Here is a 23,185-nt window from a genome sequence, read left to right as displayed (position 1 = left end):
AAGAAAGTAATATTTTGAAAAGAATGAAGATTATATTTTGAAAGAAAATAATGTCGAAGAAAATGCACGAAATATCAAGTTTTTTTTAGCATATTGAAATGTCGTCAATGAGAAATTATTGTAAATAATTCAAGTCAAAGTCAAATTTTATAATGTTCAAATAAGTCCAGTCGAACCTAAAATAAGTTAAATCATTAAAATAATTATTCAAATTTAATTTGATTTTTTATAATTTAAATTTAATTCAAGTTTCACTTGAATTTGGTTCAAGTTTAATTTGAATTCTAAATTTAAATTTATTTGATTAGTAGAAATTTTTACATTTTAAATTTATTTGATTAATTATTAAATTTGATAACACAAACTTATTTACCTAAGGACCGAACAATCTATCTCGGACTAATTGGATTGAAAGTCTGAATTCTTGAATTATTAAAAAAAAACATCCACATATATAAAATTAAATGAAAAAAAACATGAACGATATCAGTTTGTGGGATTAGACTGTCCATCTCTATGACTAGTTGGACCGATGGTCCTGATATTTAAATTATAAAAAAACATTCAGTAACACATCCTCTCATCTTCTTACTTATTGATCAGCTGATGTTTCTTGGGGGTTTTCTCCAATTACCGATGTGTTGATGCTTTTTCCTGTAATTTTCACCTGAAGATAGAAGAGGAACTGATTCAAGTGCTCGACTTTTGTGCAGGAGATATAATGCTACCGAGCAGCTCCCTTATGAGCGACCAGACCTTGATATCTAGAGGAGATGTGCTCCAGCTTGGTTTCTTCAGTCTTGTTAATGGTTCAGCGAACGGATACATAGGAATCAGGTACAACGATCTCCCAACCGAAGAAGCCAAAGTAGTTTGGATTGCCAACAGGAATAAGTACCTGGACAAATCAACAGCATCCTTGAACTTATCTCGTATGGAAATCTAATCTTATTTGACCAACAAGCAAAGTGTCTGGTCGACGGGAACATCCAGAGAACACAATTCTGCAAGCTTGCAGCTTTTAGATTCAGGGAACCTGGTGTTGACAGCTGTCCGGTGGCAACTCTAGCAGAACTCTGTGGCAGAGCTTTGACCACCCGAGCGATATTCTTCTCCCCGGCATGTAGCTTGGAATTGACCTCCGGATCAACACTACGTGGCAGCTCGTGTAATGGAGGAACACCAGGGACCCTTCTCTCGGCGACTACATTGAAAGAATTTCCACTCGAGGAATTCGTCCGCTTCCCTCAGACAAACAGAATATTGACAAGGCAACTAGCCATTCCTCTGTCGCTTGGATTTCGTCGCTTGGATTTCTTGTGCTCTGCTCTCTTGGCGTACTCTATCCGGAGGAGAAGCAAGGTATAATGGCCTTTGCGTGTGACTGTCTTTTGTCTGCGAGGAAATACCGTCGATCATGGCGTTTGTTCTCCCACTCACAGGTGTCGATCATGGTGCATCAGAGACAAGATTGATCACGATCGACTCTGAACACTCTGCTTCGCATAATAATCGAGGAATTAGTCAGTTCATTCTTCCCTTCGTCACTGCTTCGCGTGTGACTATCTCTGTTTGCTCTGTTCTTGATTGTTCACTGCTTTCTACTAATTAGAGTTACGATCTTTGTTCCAGGTTCGGCCAAAACATTGGGGTCGCTGTCTTCCTATGATTTGCATACAATAAAATTGGCGACCAATGATTTCTCTAACGAGAACAAACTTGGGGAAGGCGATTTGGTGTAGTTTACAACGTAAAAGCTTCTGGAATCACCAAAGATCTTTCAGATCTATAATGAGTTCCATAATGGCGTCAAGAAATTGTAATGAGCCGTCAAGAAATTGTCCACGTACTCGTCACAGGGCTCAAATGAGTTCCATAATGAGCTCTCACTTACATCGAAGTTAGAACATAGAAACCTTGTTCGTCTGTTGGGCTCCTACATTGAAGGAGATGAGCTTGGAATACATGGAAAACAAGAGCTTAGATGCTTTCCTTTTTGGTTAGCATGTTTGCCTATATTAATTCTTATAGAGTGTTCTTAAATGATATGAAAAACTATTCATAACTTGATCTAGACAAAACGAAAAGGGTATTACTAAAGGCAAAAGCGTCTTGAGATCGTAATGAGGATTGCTAGAGGCCTTCTACACTTGCATCGAGACTCCATCTTGAGAGTCATTCATCGTGATCTTATACCGAACAATATCCTCCTCCACGAGGGCATGACCTTGAAGGTATCAAATTTCAGCATTGCAAAAATAGTTGAAGGGCTTTGCAAAAATAGTCATTGCAGTATTGCTTTATAGTAAACTTAACAAAGTGATCCAGGACTCTGATGATGCCAAATATTGAAAAGATAAAAACTAAATCCGTATTTCATTGACCTACAAGTGTGAAGCTCATTTCATTGGCAGTGAAACCACCTTCGCTGCTAGTTGACGTTATAGCAGGTTGCATAACTGGAGTAAAGAGTTGCTCCTCGCTTATTAACATCGCCATCACTTCTGTCATTGTTGGCCTGTAGTTACTATTATCTTGTACACATAGAAGACTCATTTGGATACAACGTAAAACTTCTTCTGCTGGATATGATTGATTTAATGCATCATCAAGAATTTCTAAAGATCTTCCTTCCTTCCAAAGTTTATTCACCTGCAATGTCGTAGGAAACATACTTTAAAATTTTAGATAGTCCGATGTAGAGACGAAAAATTATTTATATTGAAACTAATACTTACATATCCTACAAGATTTAAGTTGGTAGCACTTTGACTAGTTTGACTAAACACTTTATTCTTCTTTCCACTTATAATTTCTAGTACTATCATACCAAAACTAAATACATCTGACTTGAATGAAAAAACTCCATGTGATAAGTACTCAGGCGCCATGTAACCACTATAAAACAAAAATAAAAGGACATGTGAGAAAGATTGAGATAACTTAATATTTCTTTGTTAGTTTTCCTCCCAATATATTTAATCAAATCAAGTGAACTCAATCTAAAATACTTACAATGTTCCGATCGGTCTCGTTGTTGCATCCTCAAGAGCATTGTCTCCTTCAAATATCCTTGCAATGCCAAAATCTGAAATCTTTGGATTCATATCCTTGTCAAGGAGAATATTACTCGGCTTAAGATCACGGTGAATGACTCTCAATCTAGAGTCTTGATGCAAGTATAGAAGTCCTCTAGCAATCCCAATTATAATATCGACACGTCTTTGCCAATTTAGTAATGAACTTTTAGCTTTATCTGGAGATCCAGATTTACAAATGTGTTGTGATTAGTTTTTAACCATTTGTGAAGATAATAAAACTAAGAAATGTGAGAAAATCTGCTGACCATAAATAAAAGTATCAAGGCTCTTATTTTCCATGTATTCGAGTATCATAAGTCGCTCATCTCCTTCAATACAGGAGCCTAAAAGACGAACAAGGTTTCTATGTTGTAACTTAGCTATCACGGAAAGTTCATTCTGAAACTCATTTGGACCTTGTGAGGAGTATCTTGATAATTTTTTGACAGCAATCTTCTGTCCATCATCCAATTCACCCTGATAAAATGTATCATTTTCTTCAATTTTACAGGTTTGAAAGACTAAATTCATTTTTCTGATTGTGAAAGTCTTCTTACCTTATAAACAACACCAAATCCCCCTTCCCCGAGTTTGTTTTCTTCAGAAAAATCATTTGTTGCAACTTTTATAGTATGCAAATCATATGAAGAAAGTACATCCAATGCGCTAATCGAACCTGGCACAAGGATCACGCTATGAATTAGTAATATTTTTTTTTCTTAGAAAGTTGAGAATTGAGTGATTAATTTAAATAAATTTGACTCAATCCTTTTTAAATCCGAAATAACTTTGAAAAACTAGCAGTATTGTTATATAAAACATTGTGCAAGACCTTTCTCCACATTTGGAAATCGCAATGCTCTGTTTCTTCTCCTCCTAAGGAGTACACCTACACCGCACAGCAAAAAAATTCCCAGCAACATCGAAATGATTATGACCCACACGAGCTTCTTCCAATTTTTTGACGTTGATGATCCTGCAGGAAAAGAAAAAGAAGGAAAAATAGATGATTAAATGTAATGTTGCTCTGATCATCCAATTTCACGCACGCAAAACTCTTGCGACTACCTGGAAGCCGAATGTACAAATCGTCTCCTCCGTCGGTAAAATTTCTGAGATCCAACAGCTCACCGTGCCAAGTTATGCACCCAAAAGGCCCATTGATCACCGCATACGCGACGCAGAAGCAATCGTCCAAGCACAATTTCTTGCACTTATCCAGACTAATGTTGCCTCGTGAGGTTGCATTCTCAGTGTCGGGCAGTTTCATGTTCGGCTCCTTCGAAAACTGGTTCGACGAGCAACTTAAGGGTTCCTTCCTCGCGCACTCGTCGACGCTTTTGTTCTCAAACCCTTCCAAGCAACGACAGGAGATTGAGACGTAGCCCATGGTGCAAACACTGTTGCGGCCACAACGATTGTAGTTATCGCAGTCGTCGTCCAGAAGCCATAACAAAGAATTATTCCACTCTCCCCCACCAAAAATCAAAAGCTGGGTATTTCCGTTGGCGTCCACTTCCAGCCGCAATAGCCCTGGAGATCGAGTCTGATATTCAGCGATGAAGTAGGTCTCATTCTGGTTGGACACGTAAGCGAAGTTTACGTACATCGCGATGCTGTTCCCCAGCATTGGAAGGCCGACGAACCATTGCCCGTTCCATGGCCCAGTGCGGAAGAGTTTGACGGATTCATTCTCATTCACATTCACCATGAAAAAATCCGGAACATTAAACGTCTCCATCCTGAGGATGTACTTGCCCGGAGAAGGGTCCGTGGCACTCATCCATGACACGATCTGCCACGGAGTGTTGGTCCGGAAGTCGAATCCCAGCTTCATGCCAGGGAGAAAAGTGTCACCCTCATGGTCGAAGCTCTGCCATAGAATTCTGTTAGAGTTGCCGGCAGTCAGCGCGAGGTTTCCTGAGTCTAAAAGCTGCAAGCGTGCGGAATTGAGTTCTGCGGATGTTCCCGTCGACCAAACCTTTGTTCCTTCCTCAAATAAGATGAGATTTCCGTCGGAAGTGAGGTTCAACGATGCCATGGATGTGTTGACAGATCTGTTCCTATTGGCGACCCATACTACTATTTTGTTTTCTGTTGGTGGGTGATTGTAGTACCAAATTCTTATGTATGCAGTAGCAGAATCGTTAACTGGACTGAAGAAGCCGAGTTGGAACACACTCCCCGCCGAGATCAATGTCTGGTTCTTAATAAGTGAGCCCATCATTGTATTTCCTGCACAAAAGTTGATAAATAAATAAAGGAATCAGATACATTCAACCCCTTCTATTTTTTATAAAATAGTATTTTATCCTTTATATTTTAAAAAAGAATATTTAATCTTCCGTTGACTAAAATCAAATGTAAAAATATTTATAGAAGATAATTATCTTCTTATATTTTTAATATTTTTAATAATATTAAGAGAAGAAAATATTTTGAATTAATATGGAAAATAATTATATATATTTTTGAGATTGACTCTTTAATTATTAATTAGTTGGATCGATGATGTACACAAAAATAAAAATATATATAAAACAAAAAAAAATATAGAATCATCTAGTGATAAAACCTTCGTCACTCGTTTGGATATGTGGTTGATGTCAGTTTGTCAGTGCGTCTGCTCTCGATGTCCTGCAAAGCAAAGCTTGTCAGTCGAGGATTGACATTATCGGTGTTACCCTCTTTGACGATTAAGTCAGTAATGAACTGAGATGTGAGGCTCGTGTGCATGTATGAGAATGCAAAAGAACTTGAAGAAGACGAAAAAAATTTATTTTCGCGTTTGAAAAGAAAATCAGACCTTCACCTATTTTCGCGAAATCTTATATAACCGTGGACAAAAGGCCGCTCGGAAGGCTCCACGACTAGAGGTAAACACGATCACTGAAAAACCCCCTACCTTGGTATATGAAGAAAAGGAGGAGGTTCATATCCACCCCAGCCAAGCGGAGGCAACAACCTTCATCGCCACCGACCCGGAGGAGGAGAAGAAGGCATAGCTAGTCGCCCACCTTAAATAAAATCATGACGTATTCGCCTGGTTGACTCATGAGCTTCTCGGCATCTCCCCGAGCGTGGCTCAACATGAGCTTCATGTCCGACCGGACGCTCGATCGGTGAAGCGAAGGAAAAGGATTTCAACGCGGAGCAGAATGTGATCATCCGAGCGAAGATAAAGAAGTTACTGGAGGCCAGCCACATCAGGGAAGTCTAATTCCCGAGCCGGCTAGCCAATGTTGTGCTAGTCTCCAAGCCGAACAACAAATGACGGGTCTGCATCGACTTCCGTGATTTAAATAAGACGTGCCCAAAGGACTTCTATCCATTGCCCAGGATAGACCAAATGGTGGACTCGACGGTGAGCTGCGAGCTGATCAGCATACTCGACGCGTATCAAGGATACCACCAAGTGCTGCTCGCCCGAGAGGACCAAGAGAAGGTCAGCTTCATTATGGTCGACGGAATATATTGCTACAACATCATGCCGTTCGGACTGAAGAATGCCGGAGCCACTTACCAGAGACTGATGAACAAGGTGTTCCGACGGCAGATCAGCCGTAATATGGAGGTATACATCGACGATATACTCATTAAATCTCTCAGAGCTGTTGACCTATGCACAGATATCAATGAGACTTATCGAATGCTAAAGACATATGGAATAAAGCTGAACCCGAGCAAGTGTCTGTTCAGCACGAAGAGTGGTCACTTCCTGGGCTACATCGTCACCGAGTGGGGCATTGAAGCCAACCCAAGCAAAGTCAAAGCTTTGCAAGATATGATGCCGCCTCGGAACTTAAAGGAAGCTCAGAGGCTTACCAGTCGGATCACGGCGCTATCCAGGTTCATATCCAAGTCGTTTGATTGGAGCTTGCCGTTCTTCAAGGTGCTTCGCCGAGCTACAAAATTCTAATGGGACGTCGAGTGTGATCGAGCGCTGAGGAGCTGAAGGAATATTTGAACTCATTGCCTGTATTGGTCAAGCTGGTTGTGGGTGAGGCACTGTGGATTTATTTGTTATCTAACGAACATGCTGTTGGATTGGCTTTGGTTAGGCAGAATGGCCAGGATCATCAGCCTGTATATTTTCTGAGCCATATATTGAAGGATGCTGAATCTTACTACACCGATCTCGAAAAACTCATGTACGCTTTGATTCTAGCCGCTCTGAGGCTTCGTCTGTACTTCCCAGCGCACATGATCATCGTACTGACTAACAGTGCCCTGGGACGCGTCCTTCTCCACCTAGAGGCATTGGGAAGGTTAATCAAATGGACGATCGAGCTGAGCAAGTTTGATATTCAGTATCAACCCTGAGTGGCGATCAAGGCTCAAGCCTTGACAGCTTTCATCACAGAAGTCTAGAGTGATGAGCCAGCAGCAACATGGAAGATATATGTGGATGACTCGTCCACTTGGCAGGGCAGCGGGATCGACATATTGCTTATCTCACCGCGGGAGGAATGGATGCACTTGTCCGTTCGACTGGACTATCGAGCCACTAATAACGAAGCAAAGTATGAAGCGCTGATAGCCGGCATACAGGCAGCTCGATGTTATGATTCCCCAAGTGCACAGATTCGTCGTCAGTAATATATAAGATTGTCGAACCACAGGGACTGTTGATTATGCACTAGAGATGTCACAATGTAAGTTATCTAGACGGACTAGAGATAGTCCGTTCGACTGGACTATCGAGCCACTAATAACGAAGCAAAGTATGAAGCGTTGATAGCCGGCATACAGGCAGCTCGATGTTATGATTCCCCAAGTGCACAGATTCGTCGTCAGTAATATATAAGATTGTCGAACCACAGGGACTGTTGATTATGCACTAGAGATGTCACAATGTAAGTTATCTAGACGGTCGAAAATTGGCTTTGACTCTTACGAACTAACGAGTGTGATTAAAGAGAGAGAAAGAAGGTTGAGACGAAGAGAGAGGAGAGAGGAGAGAGAGAGAATTGATCTTGGAGGGAATGAGCTTTGGGAGGTGGATTCTAAGATTTCAATTTCATTATAATGCTATGAGATATTACATAGATTGCTTAGTTTCTACCCTCTATGTCCATGCTTTTGCAAGAAGTTAATTGGTCAATATCCCTAAGTATCGAATAGAGATGATTTCTGTGAAATCCTGTAACGGTTAACCCCTGTCACGAGAGCGCCTCGGTAGATCACAAGAATACATGTCTAGTAAATAACAATAAGGATAAAGGTAGAGATTTGGTACGATTTCCTACTTCCTTATAGAGGAATTGCCTCTCCTTTCAAGAGAATGTCCTAGACGTCCGTGAACGGGTTACCCTTGTCACTAGGGCCCCTCGAGTATACAATCTAAAGCACTCTTTCTACGAGAGCAGCAATTCCTAAGGGAGTGTTTCTCCTTTTAAGGGAACTTCCTAGACGTCCGGAAAGGGTTACCCCTGTCACTAGGGCACCTTGGTCAATATGTTCTAGGGCATCCCCTTTGCATGATTAACAATCCTCCACATCAATCAACAAAGCATGCAAAGAAATATAAATATGTCACACACACAATTCATCATGAACAAGGTATTAAAAAGTCATTGAATAGAAATAAGGCGAATCTACATAGTTCTACATCTCCATCACATTACAAATACTTCCTAATCCTAGAAGAGGATATCTACTCCATTGTGAGGGAAGAACAACCCTAAAATATAAAGTAAAGCATACTTACAACCCTTGATATGAGAAGAAGGGGAAGAAGATATGCTTGCCGAGGTTTTCGATGTCTTGGGGATGTCTCCTTGCTCTGGAGATGGATGGAACGTCAATGGATGACAGTGGATAAAGCTCTAGGGTTTCCCTCGAAGGGGAGAACCTTTTTCCAAAGAGAGGAATGAAGTCCTGAACCAAAGATGATCCCAAAAATAGGGTTCTTGACCCTTTTATAAGATAGGGCACGGGCGCCGCACGACCCGTGCCATAGCCGTGCGAGATCCGCACGTCCAACTGCATCCTCCCTTTGGGTTGAGTGGCACGACCGTGCGAGATCTGCACGACCGTGCCTTCCTTCTGCACTGGTTACACCGCATGATCGTGCGAATTGACAAGGTCATGCCTTCCTTCTGCACTGGTTACACCGCACGATCGTACGAATTGACACGACCGTGCCTTCCTTCTGCACTGGTTACACCACACGGCCGTGTGAATTGACACGGTCGTGCCTTCCTTCTGCTCTTGTTACACCGCACGGCTGTACGAATTGCCACAGCCGTGACTTCCTTTTGCTCTAGATATGTAGAATTGTATCAAGGCCGTGTAGATCATTTTAGCACATCTTAACGTGGTATTATTGTGTTTAGGTCTTCATCAAAGTTGTAGATCTTGAAGTTATCTACAATTTGGTATAAAGAACAGCCCAAAACTCCAACTGAGTAGAAAGTTATGACCATTTTGGTTTTAGTCTATAGTGCAAAAATTTCACAGGGCCTGGACACGACACCTTGGAAGCTCTAGACTCCACTTAAGCTTTGTTTCTGCTCCAAATCACGTCCTGTCAACAAGAAAACACACAAAGAGTAGATCTCTGAACAAAAGAATATTTATGCTAAATATATGCTAAGAGAGGTGAACATGCACAAAATATACATGAATAAAGTAAGTGAATGTGCATCAAAACATGTATAAATGATCATAAGATCTACGCACATCACTCGACACGTGGGAGCAGTCAAAGTCCTCATCCACTCAGACTCTCAGTTCGCCGCTCAACAACTATCCGGGACATTTGAGATAAGCAACGGACGGCTGAGGCTCTATGCAGAGGCTTTCGAGAAGTTGAAGACCAACTTCCAGGAGGTCGTTATACAGAAGATCCCCCGATTGGAGAACTAGGTGGCGGATGAGTTAGCGAAACTAGCCAGTTCGTTAAAGCCGTTCGTCATAGGTCAGCCAATCGAGCAAGTTTCACTTGTGGCGCACATCGACCGAATAGAGGGAATAACCTTCCCGAACGACTAGAGAACATCCTTGACAGAGTTCTTGTGGTCAGGAGCTGCACTTGCCTATCCGGAAGAAACTCGCTTGCTGAAGAAGAGGGTCGGACGATTCACCTTAGTGGGGGACCAACTTTACAAGCGAGTCTTCTCCAGGCCCCTCCTCAAGTGCGTCGGAGCGGAAGACGTCGAGTACATCCTGAAGGAGGTGCCCTAAGGATCTTGCGGAGGTCATCTGGGCGGCCGTGCATTAGCCCAAAAGATACTCCTGGTCGGATATTTTTGGCCAACCCTCCAAGAAGACGCCACTTGGACAATGGACACTTGCTTGTTCTGCCAGAAGTATCACAACATGTCGCACCAACCGATCGAAGAAATGAAGGCATCCACGGTATCATGCTCGTTCGACCAATGGGGCATGGATATCGTTGGACCATTCCCAATAGTGACCGGTCAGCAGAAGTTTCTCCTCGTCATGGTCGACTACTTCTCTAAGTGGGTGGAAGCCGAGCCGCTCGCAAGAATCACCGAGCAGATGGTCATCAAATTTATTTGGCAAAATATTATTTGTCGATTCGGAATCCCACACCGACTCGTATCGGACAACGGAAGACAGTTCGCCGACTGGGAGCTTAGAGAATGGTGTGAAGGCTATGGCATCCAACAAGCCTTCACCTCGGTGGCCTACCCCAGGGCAACGGGCAAGTCGAAGTCGTCAATCGGGAAATCTTCAGAGTTTTATGTGCTCGACTCGACCACATGGGAGACAACTGGGTCGATGAGCTCCCCAATGTGTTATGGGCTCTCCGCACAACTCCAAAGGAGGCGACCTGTGCAACCCCATTCCAGTTGGTGTATGACAGTGAAGCGATTGTCCTCGTGGAGGTTGGAGTGGAATCTGATCGGGTGCAGCTCTACGACGAAGGGAATGCTGAACGGAGGCTGATGAAGCTTGACTTGGTGGACGAAACGCGGGTAAAAGTAGTAGTTCGGCTATCGACATACCGACAACAAATGAAGCAGAACTACAACAAGTGAGTGATTCCGAGGTCCTTCCAGGTCGGCGACTTCGTCTGGAAGAAAGTGAAGTCGGTCGGCGACGTCACCAAACTCGAGGCACCATGGGCAGGACCGTTCAAGGTCAAGCAGAAGCTCCATTCGGGCGCCTACTATTTGGAGGATGAAGAGGGAAGGCAACTCGAGAGGCCATGGAGTGCGAACCATCTTCAATCCTATAGGGCTGGATGAGAGGTACGCGAGCGAATACTATGTACTGTATTTCTTGTATCTCTCGAGCGTAGGGCAAAATCGAATAAAAAAGCAAAAGCCTCGTGAAGTACATCTTTCTCATCGGTCGAGCGGCGACCTTAAACCCGAGATCATGTCAACGGTTGAGCGATGACCTTAAACCTGAGTCTACATCAAACCATCAAGCGATGACGTTAAACCCTTGTATCTACTGATCGTCGAGTGGCGATGTTAAACCCTTGTCTCCACCGACCGTCGAGCGGCGACGTTAAACACGGGTCTACATCAAATCGTCGAGCGACAACGTTAAACCCTTATCTCCACAAATCGTTGAGTGACGACGTTAAACCCTTATCTCCACCGACCGTCGAGCGGTGACGTTAAACACGGGTCTACATAAAATCATCAAGCGGTGATGTTAAACTTTTGTCTCCACCAACGGTCGAGCGGCGATCTTAAACCCTTGTCTCCATCGACGGTTGAACGACGACGGTAAACGTGGGTCTACATCAAATTGTCAAGTAGCGACGTTAAACGCGGGTCTACATCAAATCGTCGAGCGACGATGTTAAACTCGAGTCTACATCAACGGTCGAGCGGCGAACTTAAACTCGAGTCTTCGCATATTCTTCAACAATGGCCGAGAGGCGACCTAAAACCCGGGTCTTCATCAACAGTCGAGCGACGACTATAAACCCTTGAGTCAGATACTCCCGTACCGATCGACCGAGTTTGGAAACTCTCGTGCTGACCGGTCGGGGTCAATTCCCTTACCTCTCTCATTTGGGGTCGAGCGATTTTCACTGGTCATGGACCAACTTATCAGAGCATCTATCTCCTCCATTCGAGATAGAGCGATTTTTACTCGTCTTCAACCAACACCTTGGATTTCAACCTCCCCCGTTCGGGGTCGAGTGATCTTCTCTGGTCTCGGACCAGCACACGGGTTTCTTGGTCTCCCCCATTCAGGTTCGATCAGTCTTCGAAAGCTCAATAAGCGGGTAAGTGTCGATGAATAGCCGACCGTGAACCCGGGCTACTCAAAAGCTCGTAGTCTTCAGAATATAGCGACCATTCGACACTATTCTTTAAAATACTCCTAGGGTCGAGCGGGAGATCACGGAATCATGGATTCTGAATACCAGAGGGGTCGATCGGCTGATAGAATAATCATAAATGAGGCCACGAACTTTTGCAATACTCAAGGAGTTGAAAAACAAAGAGGTAAAGCATGTCCGAACGGACGAACATGCACTTAAACTTCAAAGATTTTATAGTTTACAGGGCTCTGCCTCACTCAAGATAGTCCAAGACATCGTCGGGCAGCGCGCCAGTGAGCTTGTCCCGGCTGATGACATTGCTGGTCAGAGTGATCGACAGGTGGCCTCCCTCGCGGAGCTGATCGATCGTCCCGTTGATTGCCAAGTCAAATAGTCGAAGGGTCCGGTCGGTGACTTTGTCGTAGAATGTGTTCGAATGGATGTAGGCTTGCTTCATGGTATCAAACCTACTCACCTCGGCATCTTGATAAATCCTCAAGGCCGCTCGGGAGCCCTCCAGTTCGTCCTTTGTAGTGGACAACTCCTTATCTTTATCGACGAGCTGGCCTCGAAGAGCAGCCTCCTCAGCTGATCGACTGTGCCGCTCGGCGACTAGGAAGTCCTCAGCTTCCTTAAGCTTTTGGGAGAGGGACTGGGCCTCCTTGTTCTTCTCGTCAAGGTCGGCGATGGCCCGGTTCTTCTACGCAGTGGCCGACTCGATCTTATTATCAAAAGTAGCGACCTGTTTATTGAGTCTCTCTAGCATCGTGGCCTAACCGGCACTCTTGGCCCATTCAGCCTCAAGCAATTTATCGCTCTTCTCCAGAGCAGCTTGAAGCCAGGCCACCTCGGCGTCTATATGTTCCTGAGCGGCGGAGGATTGGCCTCTCGAAGCCTTTAATCACTTCACATCCTCTTCCAAAATTGCGAGCCTGTGGCACATGGCCAGTCTCTCCACCCAGTACTGCGGATGAGCAAGGGAAGGCCAGTGTTGATCGTAGGTAATATAAGAAGGTACAATAGAGGAAACACTTATCCTAGTGGACATCTAGGTATGAATGTTCGCGAGCGCACCCGAAGGCATCATTGCCGCACAAGCTCGGGTGCCCTCCCATATCTTAGCGAGTGGCCTCTAGATGATGATATGGTGCTCGGGGCCTCGAGATCTAGCGTTCGGCTCGCTATATTCTTCGATGGGCAGGTGGAGGATCACCGTTATGTGACGTTGGCCGCTCGGGGCTAATTAAGCCGAAGTCGCTTGGCCGGACGGTCGGAAGGAAGATGCCAAACGGATGCTGGCCTTTTTTACCTTTGAGGGCTTCGAAGGTGGTGGCATGAAAGCCACTAGCGACGCGACGAGAGTCTCCTACGATAGATTAGCTAAGGAGGGCATCCAATCAGAACACACAAAGGCTGCCATTTCTTGAATCGGAGTTGGGGTTGAAGTTTCGACCCGCTTGGCAGACTGTGAGCCTGAGGTAGCAGAGCGCGATGAGGGCTTTGCTTGGCGCCTTGTTACGATTCTGCAAGTACACGGATTCGTCGTCAGTAATAAAGATTATCGATCCCACGAGGACTGGTTATAAGCACTATCAATGGTTCACTTAGGATTAGCTAAACTACCAATGGTTGTAAGTTATCTAAAGGAAAGAGATTGAGAAGTGGAAATGAGAACTAGTGAAGAGAGAGTAATTATTTGGTTTATGAAGAGTTCTAGGAGTTCGGTTTCATTGTGGTGGTATTGATGTATCACATTCTATCCTTTACTCATTGTCCATCAACATGCATTCGCCGGAAGCTAAAGCAACAATCCTTAAGCACTAAATAGAGAAGATCCTTGTGAAATCCCGTCACAATTAACCCCTGTCACTAGGGCGCCTCAGTAGATCACAAGAACGCAACTCTAATTGGTGTCATTAAGGATAGAAATAAGAGCTTGGTTTGGTCTCTTGCTTCCTTGTGGAGAAGTTGCCTCTCCTTTCAAGAAAGTACCCTAGATGTCCGTGAACGGGTTACCCTGTCACTAGGGCCCCTCGGGTATACGATCTAAGATACTCTCTCTACGAGGTTAGCAATCCCTACACAATCAATTAATACGCAACAAGTCTCATGCATAGTAGTTGAAACAAAGCAAGCGAAATCATCCAATGAATAAAGGCATAAATGTGAGTCTTACATCAAAACCAATCCACAACTACTCCCTAATCCTAGAACAAGGAATCTACTCCATAGACACCGGAGAAAAACCGAAGACATAATATAATTAAGCATACAATTCTCAAACAAGAAGAGAGAAAGAGAAAGGACGCTTATCCAATGACGACGAGCGATCTTCGGATCCAATCCTTTGCTTCTGGAGTTGATGTGGTGATGAAGGTGTAGGTGCAGCGAAGGCCGGCAAGAGGGGGGTGAATTGTTGAAAACAAAAATAAACTATACCCTCCTCGTGCTTTCAACTCAATTAGTGCAATAGTAAATAAAGCAGTAAAGTAATAAAGCAGTAACAGGAATTTAACTTGGTTACAACCAAGGAGGTTGTTAATCCAGGGCAATGAGAAGCGCACTAAAAAGAATCTCCTTTACTGAAGGCGGAGAAGCCTTTTATACTTTGGAAGCTTAGAACTATTGCTAGGAATGGCTACACAATTGATTGCTTGAGTTGTGTTAAATTCCTAGCTCCAGGGGCCTTTAAATAGCATCTGGAAATCTGATCTCGAGGGTCCAAGGTGCCTCCAATAGAGGTCCAAGGCGCCTCCAATGGGTGAGCGGAAAAAACTTTATCCGCAGCGCAAACGGTCAGTTTTGACCTGTTGAAGCTGCCTTCAACAAGGCTGAAGGCGCCTTCAAGCTGGAGGCACCTCCAAGCCTGATGGAGGCGCCTTCAAGATGGAGGCGCCTCCAAGCCTGATGGAGGCGCCTCCAAGCTGGCAGTTTGAATTCCAGCTTACTTCTTTGCTTCGCTTTGACTTCCGACGCTTCGATCTTTTGGGTGATTGCGGCTAACCGGAATAGGGCTCACCCGAACCCAATTCCCGACCTTCTCCTCGAGCAGGCTTCCGTCCAGCTTCTCATCCCTCGAACGCCGCACACGTTCTTCTCGCTCCACCGGAGTACTCTTCCGCAGCTCTCTCGTCCTTCGGACGCACCGAGCCCGTCGACTCCCTTCCCGTGCCGTCTTTCTCGTTAGCTGCGTCTTCTGCTCGACTTCCTATGCTCCTAAGCTCCTGCACACTCAGACACAGGGATCAAACAAAGCAGGACCTAACCAACTTGGTTGATCACATCAAAACACCCACGAAGACCAACAATCTCTCCCTTTTTGATGTGCATCAACCCAAGTTCAAGTTAGAGTAATAATAGATAAAAAAAGTAATTTTAAAAGAAAAATTACTAAACTCACATATTAAGCATTAGTTTGCAATAAATAAAATTACAACTACAAAAAGAATATTTTTAATTTTAAACAAAAAATGTTCTCCCCCTAAATATGTACTTCTCTAAGCTTGTACCTTTCTAAACTACAAAAAGAATATTTTTAATTTTAAGCAAAAAATGTTCTCCCCCTAAATATGTACTTCTCTAAGCTTGTACCTTTCTCTCCCCCTTTGATCACAGCAAAAATGGGGTGATAACTCAAAAAATATTTTTGAAATTTTTTTAACTTTAGATAAAATTTCCATTTAATAAAAATGATGTCTCAGAAAATTGATTTTTTTTAAAAAAATTCTAAGTAATAATGAGGTTTTTGAAAAACTTTTCTAAGTTAAATAAATTTTTGAATTTTTAAAAAAATTTCAAGTCAAATGAATTTTTGAATTTTTCAAAAATTTTCCAAGGAAAAATTAATTTTTAAAAATAATTCTTAGTAAAAATAACTGAGATTTAAATAAAATTCTAAGAGAAAAAAAATCTATGACTTTTTCACAATAATTTCTAAGTCAAAATCAATATTTTAGAATTTTTCAAAAATATTTGAAAAACTTTCAAATCATTATTTAATTCTTGTTTAATGCTTTTTCAGAAAATTAATTAAACATTTTTTTCAATATTTTAGCTTCCAGGTCGTGGCGAGGCACTAGGCCTTCTTGGTTATTGGAGCAACAACCACTTCCTTAGACAAAGCTTCCATAAAAAATTTCAATATTTAGTTTTCTCACTATAAGCTTTTAACTAAAAGAGAAATTTAAACTAGCAAAAATTTTGGAACCCAATAAAGGTTTCTTTCTACAGGGTTGGTAAAAAACTTAGGGGGTACATAATTTTTGGGCACTTTTCTAAGTTGACCCTGGTGTTTTCTAATGTACTAATTTAATTTTCCATAAATTCTTAATTTTGATTTAGGAAATTTATTTAAGCATGCATCATGATATTTCAATTTCTCAATTTCAACTTTTAATTTTTCATTTTCTAACTTTAAATTATCATACTTTTCTACTGAGCATGCTTTTGCAAGGATCAATTTCAATTCAGTATTTTCTTTTTCTAATTGATCTAATTCTTTGGACAGAGACTTGATAAATTTAAAAGACTGAGTCAGGGTTAGATTACTTACCTTACTTACCTGATCTGGTGACGCTCCCCCTTCACTGCTGCTTTCTTCTTCTGATTTTCCTCCCCCTTTATCGATACTCATCTCTGAGCTTGACTCTTCTTCCAGCTGATGGTTAGCTATTAGAGCTATCCCCGAGAATTCTTCGACGTCTGATTCGGAGGATGAGTCTGACTAAGTGGCCTTCAGGTTCTTGTGTTTGGAGGATTCTGGTTTCTTGTACTTGGTCTTTGCCTTCTCCTTTTGCTTGCTCTTCAATTTCGGGCAGTCATCCTTGATGTGCCCTTCTTCGTTGCAGTTGTAGCAACGAGTCTTTCTTCTTTTTCTCTCATGCCTCTGCGATCTAAATTTGTTAGATTTAAAAAATTTATTGAAGCGTCTTACTAGTAGTGCCGCTTCTGATTCGTCGACTGAGGCTTCGGAGTCAGAACTATTCATTTTTGCCTTTAAGGCAATGTTTTGACTGGTCTTTTCTACTCCATTGGGCTCTGAAACTCGAGATTCGTGAAGTTCAAAAGTGGAAAACAATTGTTCTAAAGTACTTACCTCGAAGTCCTTAGACATGTAGTACGCATCTACTAAGGAGGCCCAATCGGGAGTTCTCGGGAAAGCGTTGAGCGCGTACCGGATCGAGTCCCGGTTCGTTACTTCTTCTCCAAGGTTGTTGAGTTGAGTTATTAGCTCTTTGATCTTCGCTTGGTGTTGCGCTACCTTCTCGCCTTGGTTCATCCGGAGGTTCGTCAACTGGGTCCGGAGGATGTTGCGCCTCGCTAGCTTTGCTTCGGAGGTACCTTCGTGAAGCTCCAGGAATTTTCCCAGAGATCTTTTGCGGAGTCGTAGCTTCCGATCCGATTTACCTCCTGAGGCGGCATAACACTGAGTAGATGGAACTCAGCCTTTCCGTTGGCGACGAAATCTGCTTGCTCCTTTTTCGTCCAGGTGTTTTCCTCCTTATCTTTCGGAACTGCATAGCCATATCTCATTATTAAAAGAATGTCAAATTCAGTTTTAAAAAATACCTCCATTTTGCGCTTCCATGTGGCGAAGTCTCCGTCGAACTTCGAGGGATAGATGTTCGCTCTGGCCATCGTCTTGATCGTAGTGCTTCAGTTGGCGGTTAGTCCTTCTGAGACGATCAGGCTCTGATATCAAATTGTAGGTGCAACGGAGGTCGGCAAGAGGGGGGTGAATTGCTGAAAACAAAAATAAACTATACCCTCCTCGTGCTTTCAACTCAATTAGTGCAATAGTAAATATAGCAGTAAAGTAATAAAGCAGTAAACAGAAAATAAATAGGAATTTAACCTGGTTACAACCAAGGAGGTTGTTAATCCAGGGCAATGAGAAGCGCACTAAAAAGAATCTCCTTTACTGAAGGCGGAGAAGCCTTTTACACTTTGGAAGCTTAGAACTATTGCTAGGAATGACTACACAATTGATTGCTTGAGTTGTGTTAAATTCCTAACTCCAGGGGCCTTTAAATAGCCTCTGGAAATCTGATCTCGAGGGTCCAAGGTGCCTCCAATAGAGGTCCAAGGCGCCTCCAATGGGTGAGAGGATAAAACTTTATCCGCAGCGCAAATGATCAATTTTGACCTGTTGAAGGCGCCTTCAACAAGGCTGAAGGCGCCTTCAAGATGGAGGCGCCTTCAACAAGGCTGAAGGCGCCTTCAAGATGGAGGCGCCTCCAAGCCTGATGGAGGCGCCTCCAAGCTGGCAGCTTGAATTCCAACTTGCTTCTTTGCTTCGCTTTGACTTCCGACGCTTCGATCTTTTGGGTGATTGCGGCCAACCGGAATAGGGCTCACCCGAACCCAATTCCCGGCCTTCTCCTCGAGCAGGCTTCCGTCCGGTTTCTCGTCCCTTGAATGTCGTGCACGTTCTTCTCGCTCCACCGGAGTACTCTTCCACAGCTCTCTCGTCCTTCAAATGCACCGAGCCCGTTGACTCCCTTCCCGTGCCGTCCTTCTCGCTATCTGCGTCTTCCGCTCGACTTCCTGCGCTCCTAAGCTCCTTCACACTCAGACACAGGGATCAAACAAAGCAGGACCTAACCAACTTGGTTGATCACATCAAAACACCCACGGGGACCAACAGAAGGATCGCTGGATAGAGGTCCTGGACGGCGTGGAACGACACCAAGGTGATTCTCCCTTTGACGGCTCACTTCCCCCAGCGAGGAGAAGGGTTAGAACCCTTTTACAGGCTAGGGCACGGCTGCGGCAACACGACCGTGTGGATGTGGCACGACCATGCCTTCTTTTTCCTCTGGTCGCGCTGCACGGTCGTGCAGATGTGGCACGACCGTGCCTTCTTTTGCCTCTGGCCGTGCTGCACGACCGTGCCAATTGGCACGATCGTGTGGATTTGGGGCTCTGCTCTTGGGACACGGTCATGCAGGATTGCACGACCATGCATTGCTTGGCTACTATCGTGGGGGGCACGTCCGTGCAAGTTTGCACGACCATGCAATGATCCGTCTCAGTTTGGTCGCACGGTCGTGCAACAGTTGCATGGTCGTGCACTGCTCTTCTTCTGTTTGGCCACACGATCGTGCGAGGTTGCACGATCGTGTTCTCTGCCTCGTTCCTGTGCATCGACAATCACTATTTTTGCTTCGAAAGTTGTCCCTGTCAACACAAAACCAAACAAAGAGCAGATATCTGAACAAAAGAGTATTTATGATGAGTACATGATAAAAGAGATGATCATGCAAAGAATATATATGTATAAAGCAAATGAATGTGCATTAAAACATGCATAAATGATCATAATATTTACGCACATCACACCCCCAGACTTGAACTTTTGCTTGTCCTCAAGCAAAACGCTGCAAACTATGTTCATGAGTTCCTGCAGTGTTTCATAATCCCTAGTGCATTCGCCTAACTCTATCAACTAGTTTCATTGATAAGCACGATTGTGGAGTAACCTAAGTATGACATAATCATAAGTTCTTTGTGCTCGGTGCAATAAGTAATTCAAACTCTTCAAGTTTCAATTCTCTGTCTTAGTTAAGTCGTCATACAATTGAGTTTCTAATGTTCCCGGTGATAGACACTTATCTGCTACACACTTTGTTCGTTTTCCTTAATTTACACAAGGTCTCAAAGGATACTACTCGGAATCAAGAGAAACATAACATTCATTTCCCCAGTAACCTAACTCGGTCTCAAAAGAGTGAATTGTTAGTTTCCACTCACGACAATTATTTTTTTATCCCTTATTCAATTTTTTTTTTGTGCTAAAGAGGTGTAGCACTAATCACAAATGCGAGATGCATATGTTGGAATTTAGATTTTTCCAAATGAGCTTCCATGATCCGAGGTCATCCAGTAACTAAAATGTAAATAAGAAATCACCATGGGAACAAAAGTACTAAACAATTTGGATGAATCATAACTATTTCAAAAATATTTCTACTATTCAAGCTTAAGTACTTAAGTGTAATGAAAATAAGATCCTTAAGGTTAGACTAAGACTTATATCAAACTCCATACAATATTTAGCTTATTTCATACTACCAAAGATAGAGAAAGGAGATACACCAAACATACTAACACTATCTTGACAACACATGAACTAAGAAAATGCTAGTCATTTTGCTATTGGACAAGTAGCAGAAAAAAGTAGAAGGTTTGATGTTCTCAAATATGCCTCAAAACCCTTATATATATATATTCAAGTATGAAAGTGAAAATGAGATGCAAATAGAAATATGAAACTAATAAAATATGAATAAACAAAGCAGACTAATAAAATATGTAGAAATAAAAGAAAAACTCGACTCGACTCAGGTTGTGCAGACACAACACCCCCCAGACTTAGACTTTTCATCATCCCGATGAAATCAAAATGGTCGATGAGGCTGAAGGTCGAGGAGATCTAGAAGCTCAGGATAAGTCTCAACTACCCATCTCAGGTCCCTTACCTGTTTATGATATGCGAACAACTCATCAATATTACTCTGAAAGTTCCTCATATACCACCTAAAATCTCCGTTCCAAACCATTCTCTTTCTATGAGCCTCCATAAATTCAAGCATTCGTGTGCATAACTCTCTCTCACTCTTAAAACACTCCTGCAAACACTTAAACCGCTCATCCTTCATGCAAATGTTTCTAGTGAACAGTTCATTATTTTGTTCTAAGTCATGATGAAGAGACTCAATGATAGGGCGAAATCTTGGAAATCGAATCGCAAAATATCTTGACTAACCAAAGTCATATTTCTAGGAAGGGAGGTTGGAGGTGGGTTAAGCTATTGCTTTGCTAAAGTCAAACGTCAATTCTCCTTAACATGGATCGTGGTCAAAGCCAGGTTGGGCAATCTAAGGGGAAAACTATCCTTAATCACAAGACTATACCCATATTCCTCTCGGCGAATCAAACGTGTGGTTAAACAAAAATTTAAATCCATTCGATAAACATCTTCAATCATTTCAAGACCACTCAGATCATACCCTAATACTACTGCAATATGAGTAAGCAATCCACTTAAAACAAGGGGGGTAGGGGAGAAATTTTTTCCTAATTTTACCAAGTGCTTCAGAAAGAAATATCCTGAATTAATAGACACATTTTCTACCATTGCCCATAAATAATACAAGTCTGAAAGTCTTACAATTCCTTCTTTACCACCCCTTCCAAATATCGTGTTCCTCATCATCATATGGACATATCAAAAAATTAGGTTAATGATACTACTACCATTAGAAACATGTGGATTAAAGCAAGAGTGTCCACCAATTTGCTCCCATAAGTTTGAATTTTCAAAAACAGGTAGAATTATATAAGCTCCATCCCTAGGCAAATCATATCATATATTAAAATCTTCAAGACTCCATTTATAATCATCATTAAATAAATGAAATTTTAATTTTCCTCCTCCTTGAACATTATCAACAGTGATGGAGCTTAAAATTTTCAAGACGATACGAGGATAAGTTGGGTATTTCATGGCCATTACGTTAGTCCAACCTATTCTATCAAACAACCAAACAATATCATTCCCAAACCCCAATACTTCTAAGGTTTCTTGGTCCATAAACCTAGTGCTCAAAATGGAACGTTTAGATAAAGAATGATAACGATGCAATTGTTCGTCATTAGAGAAAGTAATGCCGAAGTTGTTCGATATACCTTTGAAGCGTACATTCTCCTCGTTTGAGACAACCAACAATTCTTTTCCTTTCCTTTGACGAGAGCTCCCTTCGATGAAGTTCGACATCACGGATGACGAGAAAGGTAGATTTGAGTGAGATGAATGTGGGGAAGGGGTGGTAGCACCTTGGGAAGTTGGAGGAAGAAAGGAAAAGAAAGGAGGTATGAGGAAGGGGTGAAGGTGGTGGCACGGGAGTGCAAGCCTCCGCACACCCGTGACCTAATAAGGAGGGATTTTGGGCTGGGCCGTGTAGGGTTGCACACCCTCCTCTTCATGATTCTGCACGGTCGTGCCAATTGGCACGATCCCCTCTATTCTCCCCTCGACTAAAGTCGTACGACCGTGCCGGTTGGCATAACCCATACCTTCTTCCTCTCTGCCTTGATCGCACAATCGTGCCAATTGGCGCAGCCTGTGTCTCCTTCTCCACTGGTCTTCTTGCACGACCGTGCCAATTGGCATAGCCTGTGTTTTCTTCCTCTCTGTACAAGCCACACGATGATGCAAGGTTGCAAGGCCAATGGTCTTTATCCCTCTGTCAGCTTCGCACGACCGTGTGGGGTCACACGACCGACTCCCTTAAGCGCATGGTGACACGTCTTTCATCATTTTGGTTCTTCTGACACCTCAACACCCATGAAACGCTCATGGTCAGCTCGTGGAGGCTATGCACATCCTGAAAATAAATATTCAAAAAATAAAGAAATAATAAAAGTGCTCGACTTAAATTTTACTAGAGAAATAAAATGATAAACGGAATGATGAACTAGAATGAAAAACCCTTGGGTTGCCTCCCAAGAAGCGCTTGTTTTAGGTCTTTAGCTCGATCCCATTTCAGTTAGTGTGGACTAAACCCATGGAAGCACGACTCTCCTCCTAGGGTTAATGCTCCAGTCTACACCTTTAGTTTCGCTCGTGCAGGACAAATGTATTTCTTATTGCTCGCTGGAGGGGACCTCTCTTGGGAACTGCATTCCTCAGCTTTATGTATGTTCATCTTGCTAGAATTTCCCTGAGAGGAGGGGGCACAGTTAGAAGAATCAGATAAATCAAATTCTAACCTTTCTTTGCTGATTTCTAAGGATAACTTATGACTTTTCACATCAATGAGGGTTCCGGCGGTGGCAAGGAATG

The 23,185-nt window shown here is 42.9% G+C and overlaps 1 protein-coding gene across 4 annotated transcripts in view; it reads right to left on the bottom strand.

Moving 5' to 3' along the window:
* Positions 1-2,271: 2,271 nt before the first annotated feature.
* Positions 2,272-23,185, bottom strand: part of LOC122046591 (receptor-like serine/threonine-protein kinase SD1-7) — a 40,897-nt gene continuing 19,983 nt past the window's right edge. Inside the window, exons 2-9 of one of the 4 annotated variants that reach the window (XM_042607362.1) lie at positions 4,149-5,315; positions 3,913-4,056; positions 3,638-3,756; positions 3,497-3,557; positions 3,347-3,424; positions 3,016-3,256; positions 2,739-2,898; positions 2,272-2,652 (exon numbers count right to left, since the gene is read on the bottom strand). In XM_042607362.1, coding sequence (XP_042463296.1) covers positions 2,377-2,652; positions 2,739-2,898; positions 3,016-3,256; positions 3,347-3,424; positions 3,497-3,557; positions 3,638-3,756; positions 3,913-4,056; positions 4,149-5,315 — 2,246 coding nt within the window. In that variant the 3' untranslated portion in view covers positions 2,272-2,376. Of the gene's footprint in view, positions 2,653-2,738; positions 2,899-3,015; positions 3,257-3,346; positions 3,558-3,637; positions 3,757-3,912; positions 4,057-4,148; positions 5,316-5,655; positions 5,718-9,558; positions 9,610-23,185 lie in introns of all 4 variants that reach the window. The other 3 variants (XM_042607363.1, XM_042607364.1, XM_042607361.1) reach the window with 3 other exon arrangements.

Source organism: Zingiber officinale, chromosome 2B (assembly GCF_018446385.1).
Source record: "Zingiber officinale cultivar Zhangliang chromosome 2B, Zo_v1.1, whole genome shotgun sequence".
Taxonomy (NCBI): domain Eukaryota; kingdom Viridiplantae; phylum Streptophyta; class Magnoliopsida; order Zingiberales; family Zingiberaceae; genus Zingiber; species Zingiber officinale.
The sequence above is the reverse complement of the archived record's forward strand: the minus strand, read 5'-3'. Positions and strand labels throughout refer to the sequence as shown.